General features: G+C 29.6%; 3 protein-coding genes and 1 long non-coding RNA gene across 4 annotated transcripts; 2 read left to right on the forward strand and 2 right to left on the reverse strand.

The window, feature by feature from the left end:
* Positions 1 to 793: 793 nt before the first annotated feature.
* LOC105832959 (UBX domain-containing protein 6) lies at positions 794 to 3268 on the reverse strand. Its single transcript, XM_012674307.2, has 6 exons — positions 3127 to 3268; positions 2775 to 2939; positions 2526 to 2675; positions 2013 to 2415; positions 1630 to 1925; positions 794 to 1547 (listed from the first exon to the last, which is right to left on the reverse strand). The coding sequence occupies exons 2-6, from the start codon at positions 2849 to 2851 to the stop codon at positions 1160 to 1162; spliced, it is 1314 nt and encodes a 437-aa protein (XP_012529761.1). The 5' UTR covers positions 2852 to 2939; positions 3127 to 3268; the 3' UTR covers positions 794 to 1159.
* Positions 3269 to 3446: 178 nt separating this feature from the next.
* On the forward strand, positions 3447 to 4471 carry LOC114255192. The gene is made up of 2 exons (XR_003626486.2): positions 3447 to 3617; positions 4099 to 4471. It is a non-coding gene; the product is annotated as an uncharacterized LOC114255192 (long non-coding RNA).
* A 723-nt stretch (positions 4472 to 5194) lies between these two features.
* On the forward strand, positions 5195 to 12948 carry LOC105832952 (protein real-time). The gene is made up of 15 exons (XM_012674300.3): positions 5195 to 5485; positions 5847 to 5996; positions 6227 to 6358; positions 6566 to 6694; positions 6786 to 6889; positions 7194 to 7261; positions 7351 to 7653; positions 7806 to 7894; positions 7972 to 8109; positions 8213 to 8333; positions 8432 to 8556; positions 9718 to 9964; positions 10088 to 10203; positions 10648 to 10790; positions 10869 to 12948. Exons 1-15 carry the CDS (start codon positions 5423 to 5425, stop codon positions 10936 to 10938), a joined length of 1998 nt encoding a protein of 665 aa, XP_012529754.1. The 5' UTR covers positions 5195 to 5422; the 3' UTR covers positions 10939 to 12948.
* Positions 12949 to 13826: 878 nt separating this feature from the next.
* LOC105832951 (tax1-binding protein 3 homolog) lies at positions 13827 to 16318 on the reverse strand. Its single transcript, XM_012674297.3, has 3 exons — positions 15773 to 16318; positions 14937 to 15065; positions 13827 to 14882 (listed from the first exon to the last, which is right to left on the reverse strand). Exons 1-3 carry the CDS (start codon positions 15827 to 15829, stop codon positions 14694 to 14696), a joined length of 375 nt encoding a protein of 124 aa, XP_012529751.3. The 5' UTR covers positions 15830 to 16318; the 3' UTR covers positions 13827 to 14693.
* Between the last annotated feature and the right edge of the window lie 4728 nt (positions 16319 to 21046).

A 21046-nucleotide genomic window follows, 5' to 3' on the forward strand; every position in this document is an offset into this window, starting at 1 on the left:
ATCTAAATACAGCATTAAGCCCTATCCTGACACGTAACAGGAAACGCGAGCGGTCCGGTTCGAACAATGCGGTTGAAAGAGCGTACAATATACAACAATACGGGACAGCCGCAACAGCCAGTATGTATATTGCGTTTTATATACGCATTTGGGAATGTCGATCGATATATTGCACGCGACGCGTGATCAACTTTCGTAAAATCGCGTGCAAGTACACTATTATTAAGCGTCTAATTATTAAATTCTCAAAAACTTAATTATATTCTATACAAGATTGGTCACTATAGACTCATTTATAATATGTACTTTTCATGAATTAATCATAGATCGAAGCGTACATATACATTATCGTTCATATAAAACACTTATCGTGGTACTGTTATGAAAGAGGAGAGTCACATTATTCCACAAACACATACCTATATACTATTGAGGACGATATGATGCCCAAACTGGTTTTAAGTAATTATCGAGAGAACAAAACTGTCTACAATTCATCACAAATAACCGGTTTTTCTGAAAATAAAGTCTTCATACTTTGTATAATATATAGATCTGAAGATGCAACATGTTAAAATATGGATAGGATGCAATGGGAGATAAATATGACATTATAAAATTTAAACATAAAATTTGACTTCCGATATGTACAGTGTATGTGATATTTGTTTCCTACACAAATCAGTATGTATATACCTGTCATCAAAATGCCATATTTTACTATTTATAGAACATATGTTTTCCAATTAGATATTTAACAGGATTCTTTTAAATAAATATGTATCACAAGATATATAGGATTAGATAGGTATTATTAATGCTTATTTACATACATTATATCAATAAAGTTAAAACATATAGTAAATTTACATGATAAAATGGATTTTCTTTACATTTATTTATATATTAGATTCAATAGATAAATGTATATACTCTTCAATAATAAATTTATTTATATTAAAAATCTAATCAACATAAATTGATTACTTTTCTTTACATAATTGAGGTTTTTTTACATAAGTAATAAATAACGTTTTTTTTTCCAAAAAAACCAGAATAACATCAAAAAAAATCATGATAATAGTTAAAAATGCCAAGAAAATATTTTTAAAAATAATAAGATATTTTAAATTGTTACCTATACAAAAAAATATTTTTTTTAAACTGCTTGTATATAAGCAAGTACATCTTCTTTCAAATATCTGTTAGGCATACTTTGCTTATCAGTTACATTCCAGGTGAATTCCAATATAGCCGTAGGTATTAATCGCAATTCTAAAAGTGTCTTTCCATGACATTCTTCTACTAGTTTGATCCCATCCGGTGTTACCAATAAAAAGGGCACTTTATCATCGATTAAATTTTCAGCAATAAATTCAATTACATTCTGGAACTTCTCGTGCACAGAGAAAGTACCTTGCAATATTATTCCGTCTGGAAATTTAATACGAAGTACGGCGAATTTATATCTTCTGAGTACACGCTGCTCATCCTTTTCTCTCATAGCTTTTGTTCTTAGCATTTGGTTTCTTTCTACTGCTTCCGTCCTAACAGTATGATTTCATTTAATTATGTTATGTCTAAATATTTAAAAAAATCTTGCTATATTCAAATATACCATAGACTTACCGCAACTGTTGTTCTTTTTTTATTTCTTCTGGTGTTATCGTGAAAAAGCTAGGCGGCAGTTCATTTCTCACACGAGCTTGACTAGGCATTAATACTTGTAAATTCCTGTCCAACTCGATAGGAATGGGTTCAGCAGATCTTAATGCTTCACTTAACATTGTAAGGGTATCGATGTTACAATTGTTAGGGCTCCATACTAAGAAATCTTCTTCATTTTCGTTATGTAGTAATTTTTTCTGTTCAAAACCAGCTGCTTTTAAGAAATCTAATGCCCCTTCAATAGGCAAAACTTTTTCCTATAAAAATACAAGATTATATTAAGTTGTTTAATTAAATTTTAGAACTATTTTAAAATATAAACTATTGTGAAATTGCAGTATTACTTCGAATATTCTGTTGCACATCCTAATTTTCCAATACTTCTCTACGTCAGGATTGTTAATAATATTGTCCAAATATTTCCCAAGTGTTTCTACGCAGCTCTCGATTTTCTCTTTTCCAGAATTGCAACTTTGAATAATTAGACATGCTGTTAATCCTGCTTCTTCTCCCATTAACTGCTCGTACAAAAACTCTCGTATTTTCTTTTTCCACTCGTCTCGCAATAACACTTCATCAGATAAGTACGGACAACGGAAAAACACATCGGTGACTGCGAAAATAGACGGATCTATAATTTTATCTTTCTTCTCTTTCAACACTGTGTCTTCTGCCTGTAAACTCTGTTGCGCTTTTCTTTCCAATTCCAGCTCACGCTTAACACGTGCTTGAATTGCAGCATATGATCTGCAAATAGTCATATATTAATCAGATTGATAGAAAACTCTGATATAATCTCACTAATATTAAATAACAATATATAAACATATTAAAAAGTAATAATAAATATTATGTACGTATTAAATCTTGGTTTGTCACTTTTCTTTGCTTCTAATCTTGCTAAGGCAGCTTGACCTGCTGTTTTAGCTTCTTCTGTAGGCTCTGCCCTCTTAATTGGTTCTTTAGATTCTGTTGATGTATATACAGAACTGGTGCAATCTGTCAATCTAATAGAAAAAAAATTCAAAATAGTATATGTAGTAATTAATTAATCAAGACATTATCGCTAAATCTATATCAACACTTCATATTATTATTGCAATTACTTGTATCCCTTTCCTGCTTTTGTAAACTTGGCATTTGATTTCTTCTTTTGGAAAAAAGACTTTATTTTATCAGCCATATTTGTTGTATATAAGACAGCTGTTCAATATTTTAAACGAAATGTTCGATATATTATTCAGTTGACGAATTACAGTCTTCCGTAGCGCCTGAAAGACAAATATTTAAAAAAATTCGTTGTTAATCCGTTTAAAAATTAATTTAAAATTATGTACTTTTACAAATGTCTATTTCCCAGATATAATATTAAGACGAGGTAACGATACAGATTTTGATATCTTTTACACAACGTTAACATCGACAAAATGGAAAAGCGCTTTGTTCGCGCGATCTCACCTGTCTTCATGAATTGCTCTGTAATTCTTTCTCCGTAAATGTGCCAGGCAACGAAGATCAATGCAACGCTGCTTACGAATGTCAACAGGAAGACTTTGAGCAACTGTAGCTGGAAATCGTCGAATGACAGCAGTGCTATCAATTGGTGAAGGAATTCGCGGTACTTGAACGACGTCTCGTCATCGAGAATGACGATGTCGTCGAAATGAAAGGTTAGACCGAATGTCGTTGACAGCAACGATAACAAGTTGAGCACACATTTATTGATCGCCTCAGACAAATAGTTCGTCCAAGGACACGAATCCTCACATGCGCTGCTCATTACATGAGGGAGAGATTCTTAGCATCGAAATTATCACTTAACACTCAAGAACCGATCTCGAGTTTATCGAAATACTTTCGCAACTAGGAGCCCACGATTCATAAAATATTGAATCTACGGGAAACCACAAGTTTCCAGTTGTCACGCCGATATGCGATATAATTCAAAGGTTTGCTATTCCTTTCTTGATGATTTTCGGAGCACACGAAAATTGCGAGATCGCTTAACAGAAGAGATTTTAATTCTTCGTTTTTTATACAAAAGCGGAAAGGTTTCGGTCAAAAAACTTGGATTATTTAATCGATTAAATTATCAATTATATAACTAATATGTTCGTTTCATTATGTAATAAATTTAGATATTAAGTTTTGATTGTTTAACATATCGGAAAAATATTAAATCAGAAATAACGAAATATTGTAACTTTAATTTACTCTTTTTCCTTAACTTTTAGAAAAAATGTAAATAAATTAATTTATGTCCAATTCAATTTTATTAATGTAGATTAACATATATTTTAATTAATCTACTATTTCTAATTCTAAAAATTGAAAAAAATAAGTTAAACGAGATTAAAGTTAAAATCTATGTTGAAATAAACACCCGTTGAGCGAATTAATTGCCGATAATTAATATAAGTTGCATTTCAGGAGTGTTTCTTCTTCACGTTCCAAAACTCATCGAAAAACATGATCACCAACGATCGAGATACCACAAATCATGCGCGTTCCACTCCGGCACTTTTGGCGTGCGCGTTTCAGGAAATGCTATTAGCGCTATCAGTATATCTTTTCATTGCTCATTAAACAATAGAATAAGGATAGACTGATGTTGATAGCGCTAATAGCATCTTTTCGAACATATTACCTTTGATCTCCATTATCTCAATATGGATAACCACATGATATTTGCCATGTAAAATTCAGGTCCCCGAAGACGAATGTTCTATAATAAGTAATAAATGTAGTTACTCTTGTTTTATTAAATTATTTCTTTAAAAAATTTCTTAAAAACACGAAATAATAAATAAAATTAATTTGCAAAAAAAAAAAAACTAACGCGGCTATTGAACGGATGTCGGACGTGAGACGTAGAAATATTCTCTAATAATTAAGAGGCTGGCCATCAAGTCTTGTCAAATTTTAAATTGTGTAAGAGAGAAATATAGACTATCTCGCTACACTGATGCAGCGAAAACAAACAGTTTCTACATGTTTCTACCGATAAGTGCTAGTATAATATATAATTAAGTGGATAGCTGTTGCACAGAATTTTGCAATAATTCCTCATCGAAAAGCTATATAGTCGCTATATAATGAAAGTTTTTCCAAGAGATTGTGAGCGTCGTGTAATATGGACAAAAAATGTTTGCCGTAAAGATTGAACTCTTACAGATAATCTCACTTTTGTGTTGCTTGTTGGAAAATGCTCGAAGTAAGAAGTGCAAAAAAGAGTTTAGTATATATGTATATTGTTTTAAAAAATAGATAAATGTATATAAAAGGAACATAATACTTTGTTTTTTTAACGTTTATTTTTATTTGTATTGAATTATAATGTTAATGAAAAGGTTTGTGTGTTTAAAATATGAGCGGAAGTTGACGATATTCTCGACCAATTAAAAGTGGCCCTCTGATAGCCAGTCTCTTAGATAGGTCACATGGTATACCTTTGTTCATGACTGTACATGAGTTACGATATCAGTTTCAAGGTGGCACTAAAAATCACGGACGCAAAATGCCATCGAGTTGGCAAGCTTCTATCCATCTAATTCTCGCTAAAAAGTGACAGTGCTTTCCATTTCCAGTGCTTTCTGTACTCTAATTGGAGAGTGTTGGGAGTTCCGTCTGCTTCCGTCTGCCAATTGATTATCTGTAATGTCTTATACTGTATATACTGTGATCGAATTATCATAGGTCTCGTGCGTGATCGGTGTAGATTTGATACGTAAACACGTGAGAGAAACCAACAATCATGGTACAGCAATATCAATCTCCCGTGCGAGTTTACAAGCACCCTTTCGCTCTTGTCATGATGGTATGTTTAATACTATGTAGCCTTCAAACTTGACTGTCATAAAATATTTATTGCATTCCGTGCTCCTATGTCCTTCGCGGCACATATGTTATATCCCAGAAAATCCAATAAATGATACCTCCTTATGAATATCTATAACTATATGGAAGCAAAAGCTAGCTTTTAAATGTCCTTTTTTTCAAGTAGGTATTTAAATGTTAAATGTATATCAATTTTTTTGTCACAGACTTGTTTTGATCATAAAATTACGTCGTCTATATCCAGCACTCTACAATGCATAGAATAAATAAAAAAGATCCTTAAGAGATTTCTATAAAAACTACCTTATCTGAGATATTTAATAAGTATTATATTCTTACAGGCATATGAGCGTAGGTTTCCAACATGTCCACAGATACCAGTTTTTGTTGGATGTGAAGTCATGTTGGATGAAGAGACCGAGAATGGTGCTATTAGAACCACGGAGAGGCGGTGTAAATTAAATGTTGACGCACCTTATATCTTGAAAAAGGTTTGTTCACATATTAAAAAATTCAGGTTGCCTTTCATGCTCAATTTCTTACTTAATGCAAAAGTCATAAATAAATATGGTAGATCTAAAAGATCCTGCATTTTCAATATTAGATTTTATAGTTTCTTAGAAAATAATATATAGAACTTGTAAAAATATTCCTTAGATTATCAAAAGAATTTCTAACATTAGCATAAATCTCATATTTATTAATTAGTAATTTATTTCAGATAATTGGTGTGGATTTTGTATACTTTATTCAAAGGAATGTTTTAAATAGGCGCAATAGTGTTTTAGAAATAGAAGCATACAACGAAAGCTTTTCCAGTAGAGTAACTGTTATTGAAAAATGTAGATATTTTGTAAGTATTATATATAAATATTATAAAGATTATTATAATGAGAATGTTTTAAATGTGATAAAATATGTGATAAAACAATTTATATATTTTTATACATTTTTATTTTATATGTTGCAAATATTATATCTAGAATACTATTTAATTTTTATAATAATTATACATATATAATTTTATATAATTATCTAATATTATTAACTGTACATTTAGATCCATCCTGAAAATCCAGAATGGACTTGCTTCGAACAAACAGCAAGTTTAGATATTAAAAATTTTTTTGGCTTTGAAAACTCAATGGAAAAATTAGCAATGAAGCAATATGCACAAAATATTGCAAAGGTAATAATAATTTATTATTAAAATAATATATACAACAAAAATAAATATCAAAATTTATTCCTTAAGATGTAATCATACTGTTTAATTACAGGGCAAAGAAATTATCGAATATTTTATAAACGAATTGAAAGAAGAAGGCATTACTTATGTTGCTCCTTGGGTAGACCCACAGAAAAGCTCTTCTGAAGAAGAAAAGTAAGTTTGGCGTATTAAATTAGATTAAATACAATAATCTTTCTCTCTGTACATCTTAACTGCATAAATTTCACGTTGCTTGTAAAGGAACATCATGATGGCCGAGCACTTCAGACATCAAGAGCACATATACACATACACACGTATACAAGTGATTGCTTTTGTAAAATAATATTTAAAATCTTAATTGTAATGTCTTACAATTTTAATTTCAGTAAACATTTAACACATTTTCCCTAAATTTATACTAACCATTTATATTGAACAATGTTTTTCGTCTGCAATGGTTACTTTTTTTATATAGGAAAAATGTGGACGAAAATAGTGACATAGAATTATGTAACACCGACAGCAAACTGCCCAGCAGCAGAGGTATATTATTTTCTTTACATGTTAAATTATATGTAAGATAAATGTAGAATATTACATAACGAATAGTTTATTTTTATTTTTCCTTGCAGAAATGCAGCTGTCATCGGATTACATAGAGAGATACTTAGGAAAATTAGATATGATGCAGGAAAGCAAATTAGTGCAACTTAGACATAGCATTGAAGAACTGAGAGGTAGTTCGGTACCGGGTTATGCAACACTCCTTCGATTCTTAAGGGCTACAGAATTTTCTGTTGAAAAGGCTAGAGAAATGTTGACGCAATCCTTACATTGGAGGAAGAAGCATCAGATCGATAAACTTCTTGATGAATATGAAATGCCACAAGTAATTAAAGATTACTTTCCTGGTGGCTGGCATCACTTTGATAAAGGTAAGTCAATAATGAACTTGCTGCAAATGTGCAAATGTCATGCTCTCCGAAGTTATGCTATGAAAAATGATGAATCAGTATATGCGACATAAAAAAATGTCTTATGTAATAACACAACACACATGTGCATAATTATACGTTCTCTGATGTAGATGGACGACCTTTATACATCTTAAGGTTGGGTCAGATGGATGTTAAAGGTCTACTTAAATCGATTGGAGAAGATGAACTATTATTACTAGTAAGTAGATTTATCTTGAAATATTTTAAGATTGAAAATTCTTCGAAATCATTTAATAATATTTTATTTTTCTATAGGCTTTACATATCTGCGAAGAAGGTCTGCACTTGATGGAAGAAGCTACTACTGTTTGGGATCATCCGGTTTTTCAATGGACACTACTAATAGATTTAGAAGGCTTAAATATGCGACATTTATGGAGACCCGGAATAAAAGTATAATTAAATGGAATAAATTACAATTATATTAAATTATTGATAATAATATTTAGAAATAATGATATCATTAAGTTTAACAATTTATATTTACTTTATTTAGGCATTATTGAGAATAATAGAAATAGTTGAAGCAAATTATCCAGAAACAATGGGAAGGGTTCTAATCATGCGTGCCCCCAGATGTTTCCCTATTTTATGGACCCTTATCAGTACTTTTATTAGTAAGCATTTTGATATTATTAACTTATAAACTATATAAAATAAAGATGTTTTTTCCAGAAATTTATACTCACGTATATTATATATATCAAAATTACAGATGAAAATACTAGGAAGAAGTTTATTTTTTATTGCGGGACAGATTATCAAGAACAAGGACCCGGAGGTCTTAATGAATACATTAATCAAGAATTTATTCCTGATTTTCTTGGTGGTTCCTCAGAGGTAAGATATATTAATAAGAATTAAATTGCAAATAGATTACACTTATTAACATGATTATTTAATGATTTTGAATGCTTATGAATATCTTTCTATCAGAAATCACATAAAACACATTCAACAGATAGCAATATACTTTTTATATTATAATACACATTAATAACTTATTTTGCTTATATTTTTTCTTTAAAGGAGTATATAATATAATAATTATTAATGTCAAAATGTTAAAATAATTTTTTCTTTATAATAATTGAATATTTCATAAACTTTTTTAAAGCAATAGTGCCGTCTTATATTTATTTACATTGGAATAATATATTTTTGTACACGTGTTGAACATTAGGAAATGAATATATGCGAAGTCTATACTATACCTCGAAGCTTTTACATTTTCGACACAACTGCAAACAGCGTAAGAAAACGATACGAAATTTATGTTAAATTTATGTTATAGAAGTTTTTTTTGCAACTAATTGGCTTTAGTGGAAGAAAATGTGACGTTTTTATTAAAAATGCACATTGTGTATATCATTATACATATATTAGAAATACCGAAGAAAATTGATACATGTAACATCAGCAGTTACTGGATATATAGGCATTGTCTGCGTGTCATATTTGTATGTCTTATCTCTGTGATGTATCATCCACATCTGAGACAAAATTATTTTATATAAATCATCTCATTATTATAATTTTTCATTGATTTTTACAATACAAGAATTTTATAGTCTACATTGAAACACTATTTATATGTATTATAAAATATAAATATAGTTTTGATATAATCAAAATCACATGTACTTATGTAGTGCACGCAAGAAGCACTAAAAATTTGGAAATATAGATCAACACTGCGCGCACAAAAAGTGAAGTAATTTTGCGTGCTTTTGCTAAATGAATTTCAGAATATTTTATTAAATAAATTTAAGAATATGCATCAGGATATACATAAATTAGTTTCTATCGTTAATGATATGTTGAACTGCATGTATACTTAAACCTTGAATAATTTACAAAAAAAATTAAATATCTGAAATTTAATTAGCTATTAAATCTCATAAAATTTTATTTAAATACCTTTAAAATTATATAAGCAATTTAAATGAGTATTATTAAATATATCTATTTTCTATTGTATATTTTTATTGTAAATATTAGACAGACGTAATGGAAGGTGGAGTAGTACCGAAGAACTTATATAGAGTGGATTTGGAGGGTACCACCGGTGAGCACGAGCACAGTCTGTATCACTCTATCAGCTTGAGCCGTGGACAAACTCATCATATATTCATAGAATCAGATGATCCAGGTGCTGTTTTGACATGGGATTTCGATGTAATGCGGCATAATGTTATATTTACAGTACTTCACAAATCTCGAAACGGTGAAAACAGTGCTATTTCAGGTACATTTTAATATTAGAAACAAATTTATGAAGTAAACATGAATTTTTTTTATAATTCAAAGTAACAATGTAATACGCATGATCTATAAACAATAATTATATTATAGAATGATTATTTTATAGAACTTCCAGAGCTTGCAACAGGCGGTGATCATGAAATTGTTGCTACAAAAGAGTTAAAAGATAATTACGTTAAAGTCGAACATAGCATAATTTGTCATGATGGTGAAAGTATCCAAGTATGTATTTACATAATTTACTGATATTTAAAGTCAATTATAACCCATATTCAAAATGCGCTTATAAAGATATCTGTATGCTTTTTCGTCATTCTACTTTATCGTTCTACTTTATCCATTAAATGTAAAACAAAGATAGAATGATAAAATATATTTCACGTACATATAGTCAATCATAATTTGAACAAGGCATATAAAAAATATCAAAATATAGTATTTAATATAATTTAACAAATTATATTATATTAAACATGATTTAAACTGTAGTTCACTATTTTTCTGTATCAAAGAATTTGTGTATAAGTATGTTTGTAGTAAAATAAAATTTAATATGTATTCTCATAATTTGTATATTTTTGTATAATTGTGGTTATTCTGTATATGAAAATATTAATGTACAATTATACGATTATTGTTTCTATGGAATCACTAATTTTTTTGCAGGGTTCTCATATCATGCAGGATACAGGTACTTATGTATTACAGTGGCAAAATCAAGAAGACCAAGCTGAATTTCTTCCATCTATTAGCTCTCATAAGGCTCAACTTATGTATTTTTATGAAACATTGCCATCTGCACATTACAGGTATTTATATAACACATGTACCTTTTTCACTTTTATGTAGAATAATCTTATAATTGCACTTTTATTGGCTTCTTTTAGAGGTTCAATGATGAGTTTACAGTCAGCCATAAGTGGAAGATCAGAGGCTAGTTCATCCTTATCCAGATGAAAAGCAATGAGTATAGACGAATTGCAGGAGGAGGACATAAAATTTGATTTATAATATTTTACCAATATGTGTTATAAAAACACGAATCTCATTTAAATTCCATGAGACTAAAGTATAATTTATATTTTAGTCTAATATTTTAATTTTGTTGACGAAGTAGAGCTTTTCTATACACATCAATAATTTAAATACTGCTCGAAATCTCAAGGCTAAAATACTCTCATCTTGACAATTATATAATGTTATCATGTTATATATAGTTGTTAAACAATAATACAATATATAATAATGTTATCTAATATTTAAACTTTATTTTTTCATATAAATTAGATGAAATTTAATACTCGGAATAAAATCATGTACATTTTATAGATTGTATTACAATTTAAGCAAACTTCACAGCAAGAGCATGTTATAGTTTCCAGCTCCAAAGTGGATGGTAATCCAAATTAAGCAAGTGAATTGTGATTTAATATTAATTTATATACATATATTTACATAAAGAACATAAAGAACGGGTAACGGAAATCGTTCTTCCCTCATTACATTTAACTAAAATTTTGTCTTAAAGAAAGATTCATAAACAAACTAATTTTTATAGCATAATATTGTAGTATATAGTAATTTTATATATAGTGAAATTCCATTCCATTGCTGATTGATAGAACACATTGTACTACATTTAGACATTTTTAACATACTTCCACAAAACATTGTGTATGAAGTTAATTATAAAATCACAAATCCTCTAATTAGGGAATGGGTAATAAAAAATTACATAATTTAGAACATGTTAATTTATTATTGGTGTGTTTAAATTAAGTTAAGAACATTATGTGTAGTAATTACAATTGCACCGTCGAGCTACCTAAAAATTAATAAGAACATATAATAAGAACCTTAATAATTTATTATGTGCCAAAACAAATGTAAAAACTAATGAAAAATATTTTCAGAAATAAAACCAATTTTACTATAAATAAAAATAAAACTAATTTTGAGATAACAATATACTTATATATTATAAATATTATAATTAATTATAATTAATCATTTATTTATTAAATTTATCAATGTTTTGGCAGCATCTGAATATGTCAATATTGTTACTGTTAATTTTCTGGTAGCCTAATGAGAATCCAATTAATTTTATGTGTATATAATAATAAATTACCTAATGATAAATTAACATACTGACATGTGTAAACTAATAAAGAGTAATCAATTCTAAAATGCAGGATACTCGAAACACAAATAATTATAGTCATTTATACAATGCATAATATGAAAACAACATTAAGAATGCTCATACTTTCCATAGTAAATATTGTACGAAAACATATGAGAAAGCTTTCGTATACAAGATAGGATATTATCTTTAATCACCAAGGCATAATTTGTAAGAACAAACTCCGTTTATTTATCAATGAATTATGCCAATAGAAACATTGTTCTGTCTTTGTGATAAATTTTGTCTTGATGATTAACTGATTGCAACTAATAATTCAAGTGAGGAAACACAACATATTTTTCAGACGCAGATTTTTAGAATAAACGCAGAATAGACGTGTTTTTACTAGGATAGTATATAACAAAATAAAATTGTATGGCCGGCCAATACTTGTTAAATAGTTAATTAAAGATATCATATTTATTATTAGGGTACAATTAATTATTTTGAAATGTAATTGTATAATTAGTATGCAAAATGTGTAGCAGACTATTATCATATTATGCGAAGAAATGAGATGTACGCGAGTATTAAATTTGAATAATAGAAAGAAAAATTTCTAGAATTTATTACTATCCCACAGAATACAAGTTGCGTCTTCTTTACGATTAGAAATGATGTAGTAAGTCGGAAATTATGACATTGTCTCAAAGTAAGAGAAACATGATCTATGTTACTTATTTTAAAGTGTCACATAATATAGCGAAGTAGCTAGTAATATTGTTATTTCTATTGTCATCGCATACAATGTTGAAGGCAATAAAATTTAAACAGATTTATTCAAGGATTTATTATTGAGTATAAAAACCTGCTTTTAAATTTTAATATTTACAAACAGTAAATAAATGTAACACATCTTGAGGAATCTTCCTAAATCAGGATAAATAACAATAAGAATAGTTTTCTAACAATTTCTTTTTTGGTTTTTTATAATAACACTTCTATAATTCATACGGGGTTTATAATATATATATACACACACACATATATATATATATATATATATATATGTGTGTGTACTTCGTAAACTTATGCATCATTGTATCTAGAGTAATATACGTATGAAATATTTTGACTACTAGACTAGGTTATACATATACACATATAGTATATATTTCCAGAGCTATGTATCCTCACATATATCATGCAGGAACTCTTATACTTTTCATTCTTAAGAAGAGATAAACTATATAATTATTTTGTATTAAAAGTTATTAAATACATAAAAATTCGCTCTTTGCAAAAACAAAGAGACGAAGTAAAAATTGTACAAAAATCGTATTTCCATTTATGTGAGCGTTACGTGTTGCAACATGTTCATTAAACAATGTTCGCTAAAACTGTTCATTAAAAAATATAAAAAATGCAACACAATAGAGAATATATATATATGTATATATAAATAGATATAAGTATTTTTGCTAGAAAAATCTTTATATTTAAAATTTTTCAATATATTCTATATCTAATATGAATTTGAATAAATGAAATATTTAAAAATGTAAACAATGTATACATAATATATTATTAAAATAAATTATATCTTATTCTCATAAAAAATTAAAATAAAAAAATCATAAGTATATTATTTCCATAACTTTTCACAAGATATTATATTCATAATGTCTCTTAATAATCATTGTATTGAAAAAATATATAGAAATACATTACAAATTTAATATTTAACTGATAGATTATTAATATCTGATATTACATATGTAAATATTAGGCGGATAGTTTGGAATGTTTTTTGCACATTTTCGATTTTAGGCATTATACAAAAAGAATCTATATCACAATAATTTTAAAAATGATATAAGATGTATGTCAAAATAATTAATAATTATACGTAGATTGTATTAAAACTTTTACCAAAATGTCATATTTTAAAAGGAATAATTTATGCGGAATAATATAAATATTCGTATTTGGAAGCTTCTGAAATTCTTCAATATCTCGAATCACAATTGTAATATCTTTTTTTCACAAATATCAATTCTACTTTTGCTACAATTAGATTTATAATATATCAAATATAGTATATAAAAATTGATATTACACCTATATTATGTATATGTCTTTGACTATACAATTATTAAGTGAATATATTTAGATTTGATGACTGAAATACATCAAGGAAGATGCATGTAATATAAATTCTTGGCAGGACTCTTGGAGAAAGAATATCCATATTATTATAGTCAAAGATATATATAACTTAATGCAACATTATTATACTTTGGCATTTCTCTTTTTAAACTTCCTTATAAAGATGCTAATATAATATCAAGTTAGTATAACATCTGTTTATCTCAGCCTTAAAATAAACAGAGACCTTAACTTTTTTCAGCTCTAAAATTTAACGTCATATATTTTGAACTAATTTCTATTAATATTAATAGATAGAGGTTGCTAACACTACTGTAATATTTGGCAGAAAAATACATCGCATAGGCAAACCTCTTCAAAGTATATGAAATAAATATCTGTCAACAAAAATCTCTTTTGGCATATTTTTAACTTTTTAAGTACTGGTAACACCTTTACGAGCTACTAGAAGATTTAATACTGGATGCTTTCTTATATAAGAAACCGCTTTCTTATGAGTTACCATTGTAAAGTCATATCCATTACACTGTAAAATTTTATCATGCATCCTGAGACCACTTTTGGCCGCTGGTGATCCATCGTGTACTTCCGTCACATATATTCCCTAAAATTGTATAGATTATATGAATGTAATTTAAAAGCTAATATGATATCTTACATTGTCCGTATAACCCTGTGGACTTTTTGTAAAATCCTGATCGATACCACCACCAATTTTAAATCCACATTTCATCACTTCTTCGCCATTTTCATTGATTTCTGTCTCTTTGTGTAATGTAATTGGTATCTATAACAAATCAATAAATATATATGTATAAATAATGTATATAACGCATCTAATATAAATATACAAATTATTATAAATTTTACCATAAAAGAGATCAGGAATAATGTAATATGGGACAAATGTAAACAAATAATCTGTATTATCATTTATCACTATTAAGATAACAATACATCACAAAAAAACTAGGATTTTATATCTCAACCTATATATTTATTATATTGTTTTATTTGATTTTTTACATCTGTTGCATTTGTTTCATGTTACTTTCATTTTTGGTATCCTCAATTTCTTTTCTGTAGTACTATATATTTGTTTTGCTTTATAGGAATAAATCATTTTTGATGAAAAAAACAAAAATATGTAATATACTTTGTAAACAAATATGATATAAAGTTTTTATTTATAAATTTTCATCATTGCTGTGACTCTTTACAAGTCCTTGTAAATTTTTTTTTAAATTTTTGTTTATATTTAAATTATATTTAAATTATATAATGATAAAATAAATTATATAATTTTTTTTAAATTTTTGTTTATATTTAAATTATATAATGATTTAATATCTATTAATATCGTATCAATATCATATCAACAAAAATTCCGAAAATACTAACGAGATGGGAATGAAAGAGGAAAACCGCTACAGTCTCCTAGCGATAAAGGGCGTGTTTCACGGATAACAATTAGCAGAATCTAAAGATACATACGCTTAGGCACTCCATCGCGGTACCCGGCTGATGCTGAAAGGCCATTTTCGCGCACATAATCAAACGACTCTGGGCCACGCGTTCTTCCTTTTTTGGGAAATTCTCTCACGATCCTCACACGTGCAACTAACCGACTGATCGACCGTTCGTCCACAGCCAATAACCAATTCTCGGCACGTTTTCGAGCGATGTGCGATGTGCAAATGTGTGACTGTGTGCTACTCAAATGAACGAGAAACTTGCTCGCGAGTACCACTGACGAACGTTGGAGCAACAAAACCCTTTTGTCTTGTCAATCTCGTGAAAAGATGATTACTAAGCGGGCCTACGTCAAACGAAACTCAACGTCTTGACAGCCATGCGCGTTACTGAAGAGACGTGAAACGAGCGACCGAGCGAGTTCTATACCATAGGTTGTGCTCCGAGTTCTTGCAGAAGACTGTAGCTCTAAAATAGAAAAAGACAGACTGTCTTTCTGCCTTCTTTAGAATATATTAACTGAATCCAGAGAGGAACCTAAGAGCGATCACCGCGTCGTTTTAGGTGTTTTCATCCATCAGCGCCTCTATGTACACAAAATGTGCACATTGAACTATGTAGTCAAATATCTATTGGTCTGTTCTTTCTGGCTGCACTGTTGCACTGGTGCAATAAGTTAGAATGAGAAAAAATATACTTGTCTTACTTTAACTTATTGCACCGGTGCAACAGTGCAGCTAGAAAGAACAGACCACATGAATCCCGTAGGTAATGTGCATGACTTTTTGGGTCTCTTCTATGCTATGTCCACGTTTATTTGGTTCTGTTTTATGCTATACCCGTAAATTTTACAATTATATGCATTTAAAATATGAATGCATATATTCATATTTTAAATCTGTTTTATGCAAATGTGCATAATCGTCTTCTATAAATGTGCAATACCACATATACATGATATCAATTCAATTGATTTGATAAAAATTCACTCACCGATTGCTGCTCCTGCTGCTGCTGCTGCTGCTGCTACTGCTACTGCTACATTCCTTTTCCGGAATACCGAGTCAATCGAATTCATCATGGATGCCGCTTTCTGCTGACATCATCTGACAGCAGTAAGCGACCTAAATGCTTATGGACCGTCCAGCTTACGCCACGTCTCAGTCCGAACTTTGCCTGTGTACGAATGCCGAGTAACTATCGTGAACAAAAAATTTATTTTATTTATCATTTTTTGGTACAACTAATATCTGTCTTAAAAAAAACTTCATAAATCGCAGTTTATCTGATTTGTTAACACGATATGTTAACATTATACACATAGTAAAAGTTAATATACAAATTTAAAAAAAAATTACAAACATGCAAAATTTATATAGAATTCATACCAAATTTATTTAAAATTTATAGAAAATTCGTAGTTTATTCCTAAAAAATTTTTATTCATTTCACATTCATGAAGTAATGGAAGAAGCACTGGAACTTTTCATCTTTCTTATTTTTTGGGACCGAATTTAAGATCCACAATAATATAGATCGTTTTTATTAATATTAAAGCACATTGAATAAATTTTTAAGAAATAAATTAGCGCGCACACGCGACAATTATTTCTTAAATATTTCATATTCACGCCACTCTAATTTAGATCGTGCACGTATATTGCAGATTTCAACGTAGCCAAGATGCAGATACAACTCCGCTGTTGCGCGTCAAAGCGGTGAGCCTTTCATCTTAATCAGAAGTAATTGAATTAATGAACAAATTACAATCGACAAATTACAATCAATAAATTATAAAATTACTTGAAAAAATTTCAATATACCATTTCACACAAATTTGCCAATAATATAATAGTAAAAACTGAAAAACCAATTTCTTTAGAGATTTTAAAAACTAATGGTATAACTACTCAGATATGGCTTGAACGAGAACTATTGAGAACTGTCAAAAAAGTAATCAAAACTGCTTGCACTTCACGCCTCACGTGAATACTGTGCCGACGGTAAGAGTAAAAAAATGTTAAAAAATAAGTAATTAACCAAATTATTATTAAAACGCATGGAAATGGTCGGGGCTGTGTGAGAACTAGCGAAAACTGTCGTAAGAATAATTATCGAATCTGTTTGCACCTTATACCTCTGCTGAATGCAATGACAGAAGTAAGAATAAAAGATTGTTTAAAAATAATTAATTGACGGAATTGTTATTAAAACGCATGAAATAAGTCGAAACTGTGCAAGAACTATTGAGAACTGTCAAAAAAGTGATCGAAACTGTTTGCACTTCACGCGTGATTCGATTATTATTTCTACGACAGCAGAAGTATGAGGTGCAAACAGATTTAATCATTATTTTTACGACAGTTTTCGCTAGTTTTTATATAGCCCCGACCATTTCCACGCGTTTTAATAATAATTTTGTTAATTATTTTTTAACATTTTTTTACTCCTACCGTCGGTGCCGTATTCGCGAAAGGTAAAATGCAAACAGTTTCAATTATTTTTTGACAGTTCTCAATAGTTCTCGCGTAGTTCCGACTTATTCCATGCGTTTTAATAACGATTCCGTCAATTAGTTATTTTTTAACAATTTTTCATTCTGACTTCTGTCACTGCATTCAGCAGAGGTATAAGGTGCAAACAGATTTGATCATTATTTTTACGACAGTTTTCGCTAGTTCTCACACAGCCCCGACCATTTCCATGCGTTTTAATAATAATTTGGTTAACTAATTATTTTTTAACATTTTTTTACTTTTACCGTCGGCACAGTATTCGCGAGACGCGGGAAGTGCAAACAGTTTCGATCACTTTTTTGACAGTTCTCAATAGTTCTCGCATAGTTCCGACTTATTCCATGCGTTTTAATAACAATTCTGTCAATTAATTATTTTTAAACAATTTTTTATTTCGACAACTGTCACTGCATTCAGCAGAGTTAACTCTGCTGAATGCAGTGCCGACGGTAAAAGTAAAAAAATGTTAAAAAATAATTAATTAACCAAATTATTATTAAAACGGATGGAAATGGTCGGGGCTATATAAAAACTAGCAAAAACTGTCGTAAAAATAATGATTAAATTTGTTTGCACCTCATACTTCTGCTGAATGCAGTGACAGTAATCGAAATAAAATTGTTTAAAAATAATCAATTGACGGAATTGTTATTAAAATGCATGAAATAGGTCGAAACTGTGCGAGAACTATTGAGAACTGTCAAAAAATAATTGAAACTGTTTGCACTTCACGTGTCTCGCGAATACTGTGCCGACGGTAAAAGTAAAAAAATTTTTTTTATTAATTAATTAACCAAATTATTATTAAAACGCATAGAAATAGTCGGGGCTGTGTGAAAACTAGCGAAAACTGTCGTATAAATAATAATCACGCGTGAAGTGCAAACAGTTTCGACCTATTTTATGCGTTTCAATCACTTTTTTGACAGTTCTCAATAGTTCTCGCACAGTTTCGACCTATTTCATGCGTTTTAATAACAATTCCGTCAACTGATTATTTTTAAACAATTTTTATTCCGATTACTGTCACTGCATTCAGCAGAAGTATGAGGTGCAAACAGATTTAATCATTATTTTTACGACAATTTTCGCTAGTTTTTATATAGCCCCAACCATTTCCGTGCGTTTTAATAATAATTTTGTTAATTAATTATTTTTTAACATTTTTTACTCCTACCGTCGGCGCCGTATTCGCGAGAGGTAAAGTGCAGTTTCGATTATTTTTTGACAGTTCTCAATAGTTCTCGCATAGTTCCGACTTATTCCATGCGTTTTAATAACAATTCCGTCAATTAATTATTTTTAAACAATGTTTTATTTCGACAACTGTCACTGCATTCAGCAGAGTTAACTCTGCTGAATGCAGTGCCGACGGTAAAAGTACAAAAATGTTAAAAAATAATTAATTAATCAAATTATTATTAAAACGCATGGAAATGGTCGGGGCTATGTAAGAACTAGCGAAAACTGTCGTAACAATGATGATCAAAACTTTAATGACTTTGCACTTTACCCTTCTCGCGAATGCGGTGCCGACGGTAGGAGTAAAAAAATGTTAAAAAATAATTAATGAACAAAATTATTATTAAAACGCATAGAAATGGTCGGGGCTATGTGAGAACTAGCAAAAACTGTCGTAAGAATAATGATCGACTCCGTTTGCATCTCATACCTCTGCTGAATGCAGTGACAGAAGTCGGAATGGAAAATTGTTTAAAAATAATTAATTAACGGAATTGTTATTAAAACGCATAAAATAAATCAAAACTGTGCGAGAACTATTGAAAACTAAAAAATGTGATCGAAACAGCACTTTGCACGTCTCGCGAATACTGTGCCGACGGCAGGAGAAAAATATTTCGGAAAATAATTAATTAATAAAATTATTTATTACAACGCATGGAAATGATCGGGGCTATGTGAGAACTACCGAAAATTATTGTAGAAATAATGATTGACTCTGTTTGCATCTCATACTTCTGCTGAATGCAGTGACAGGAGTCGGAATGAAAAATTATTAAAAAATAATTAATTGACGGAATTGTTATCAAAACGCATGAAATAGGTCGAAACTGTGCGAGAACTATTGAGAACTGTCAAAAAAAAAGTGATCGAAACTGTTTGCACTTTACGCGTCTCGCGAATACTGTGCCGACGGTAGGAAAAAAAAATTCAATCATTATTCTAACGACAGTTTTCGCTAGTTCTCACATAGCCAGACCATTTCCATGCGTTTTCATAACAATTCTGTCAATTAATTATTTTTTAACAATTTTCCATTCCGACTCCTGTCACTGCATTCAGCAGAGGTATAAGATGCAAACAGAGCCGATCATTATTCTAACGACAGTTTTCGCTAGTTCTCACATAGCCCCGACCATTTCCATGCGTTCTAATAAATAATTTTGTTAATTAATTATTAAAAAAAATTTTTTTCTTCTGCCGTCGGCACAGTATTTGCGAGAGATGAAGTGCAAACAATTTCGATTATTTTTTGACAGTTCTCAATAGTTCTCGCACAGTTTCGATCTATTTCATGCGTTTTAATAACAATTCCGTCAATTAATTATTTTTAAACAATTTTCCATTCCGACTCCCGTCGGAATCTGTTTGCACCTCATACCTCTGCTGAATGCAGTGACAGGAGTCGGAATGGAAAATTGTTTAAAAATAATTAATTAACGGAATTGTTATTAAAACGCATAAAATAAATCAAAACTGTGCGAGAACTATTGAAAACTAAAAAATGTGATCGAAACAGCACTTTGCACGTCTCGCG

This window comes from Monomorium pharaonis, chromosome 2 (assembly GCF_013373865.1).
Source record: "Monomorium pharaonis isolate MP-MQ-018 chromosome 2, ASM1337386v2, whole genome shotgun sequence".
Classification (NCBI taxonomy): domain Eukaryota; kingdom Metazoa; phylum Arthropoda; class Insecta; order Hymenoptera; family Formicidae; genus Monomorium; species Monomorium pharaonis.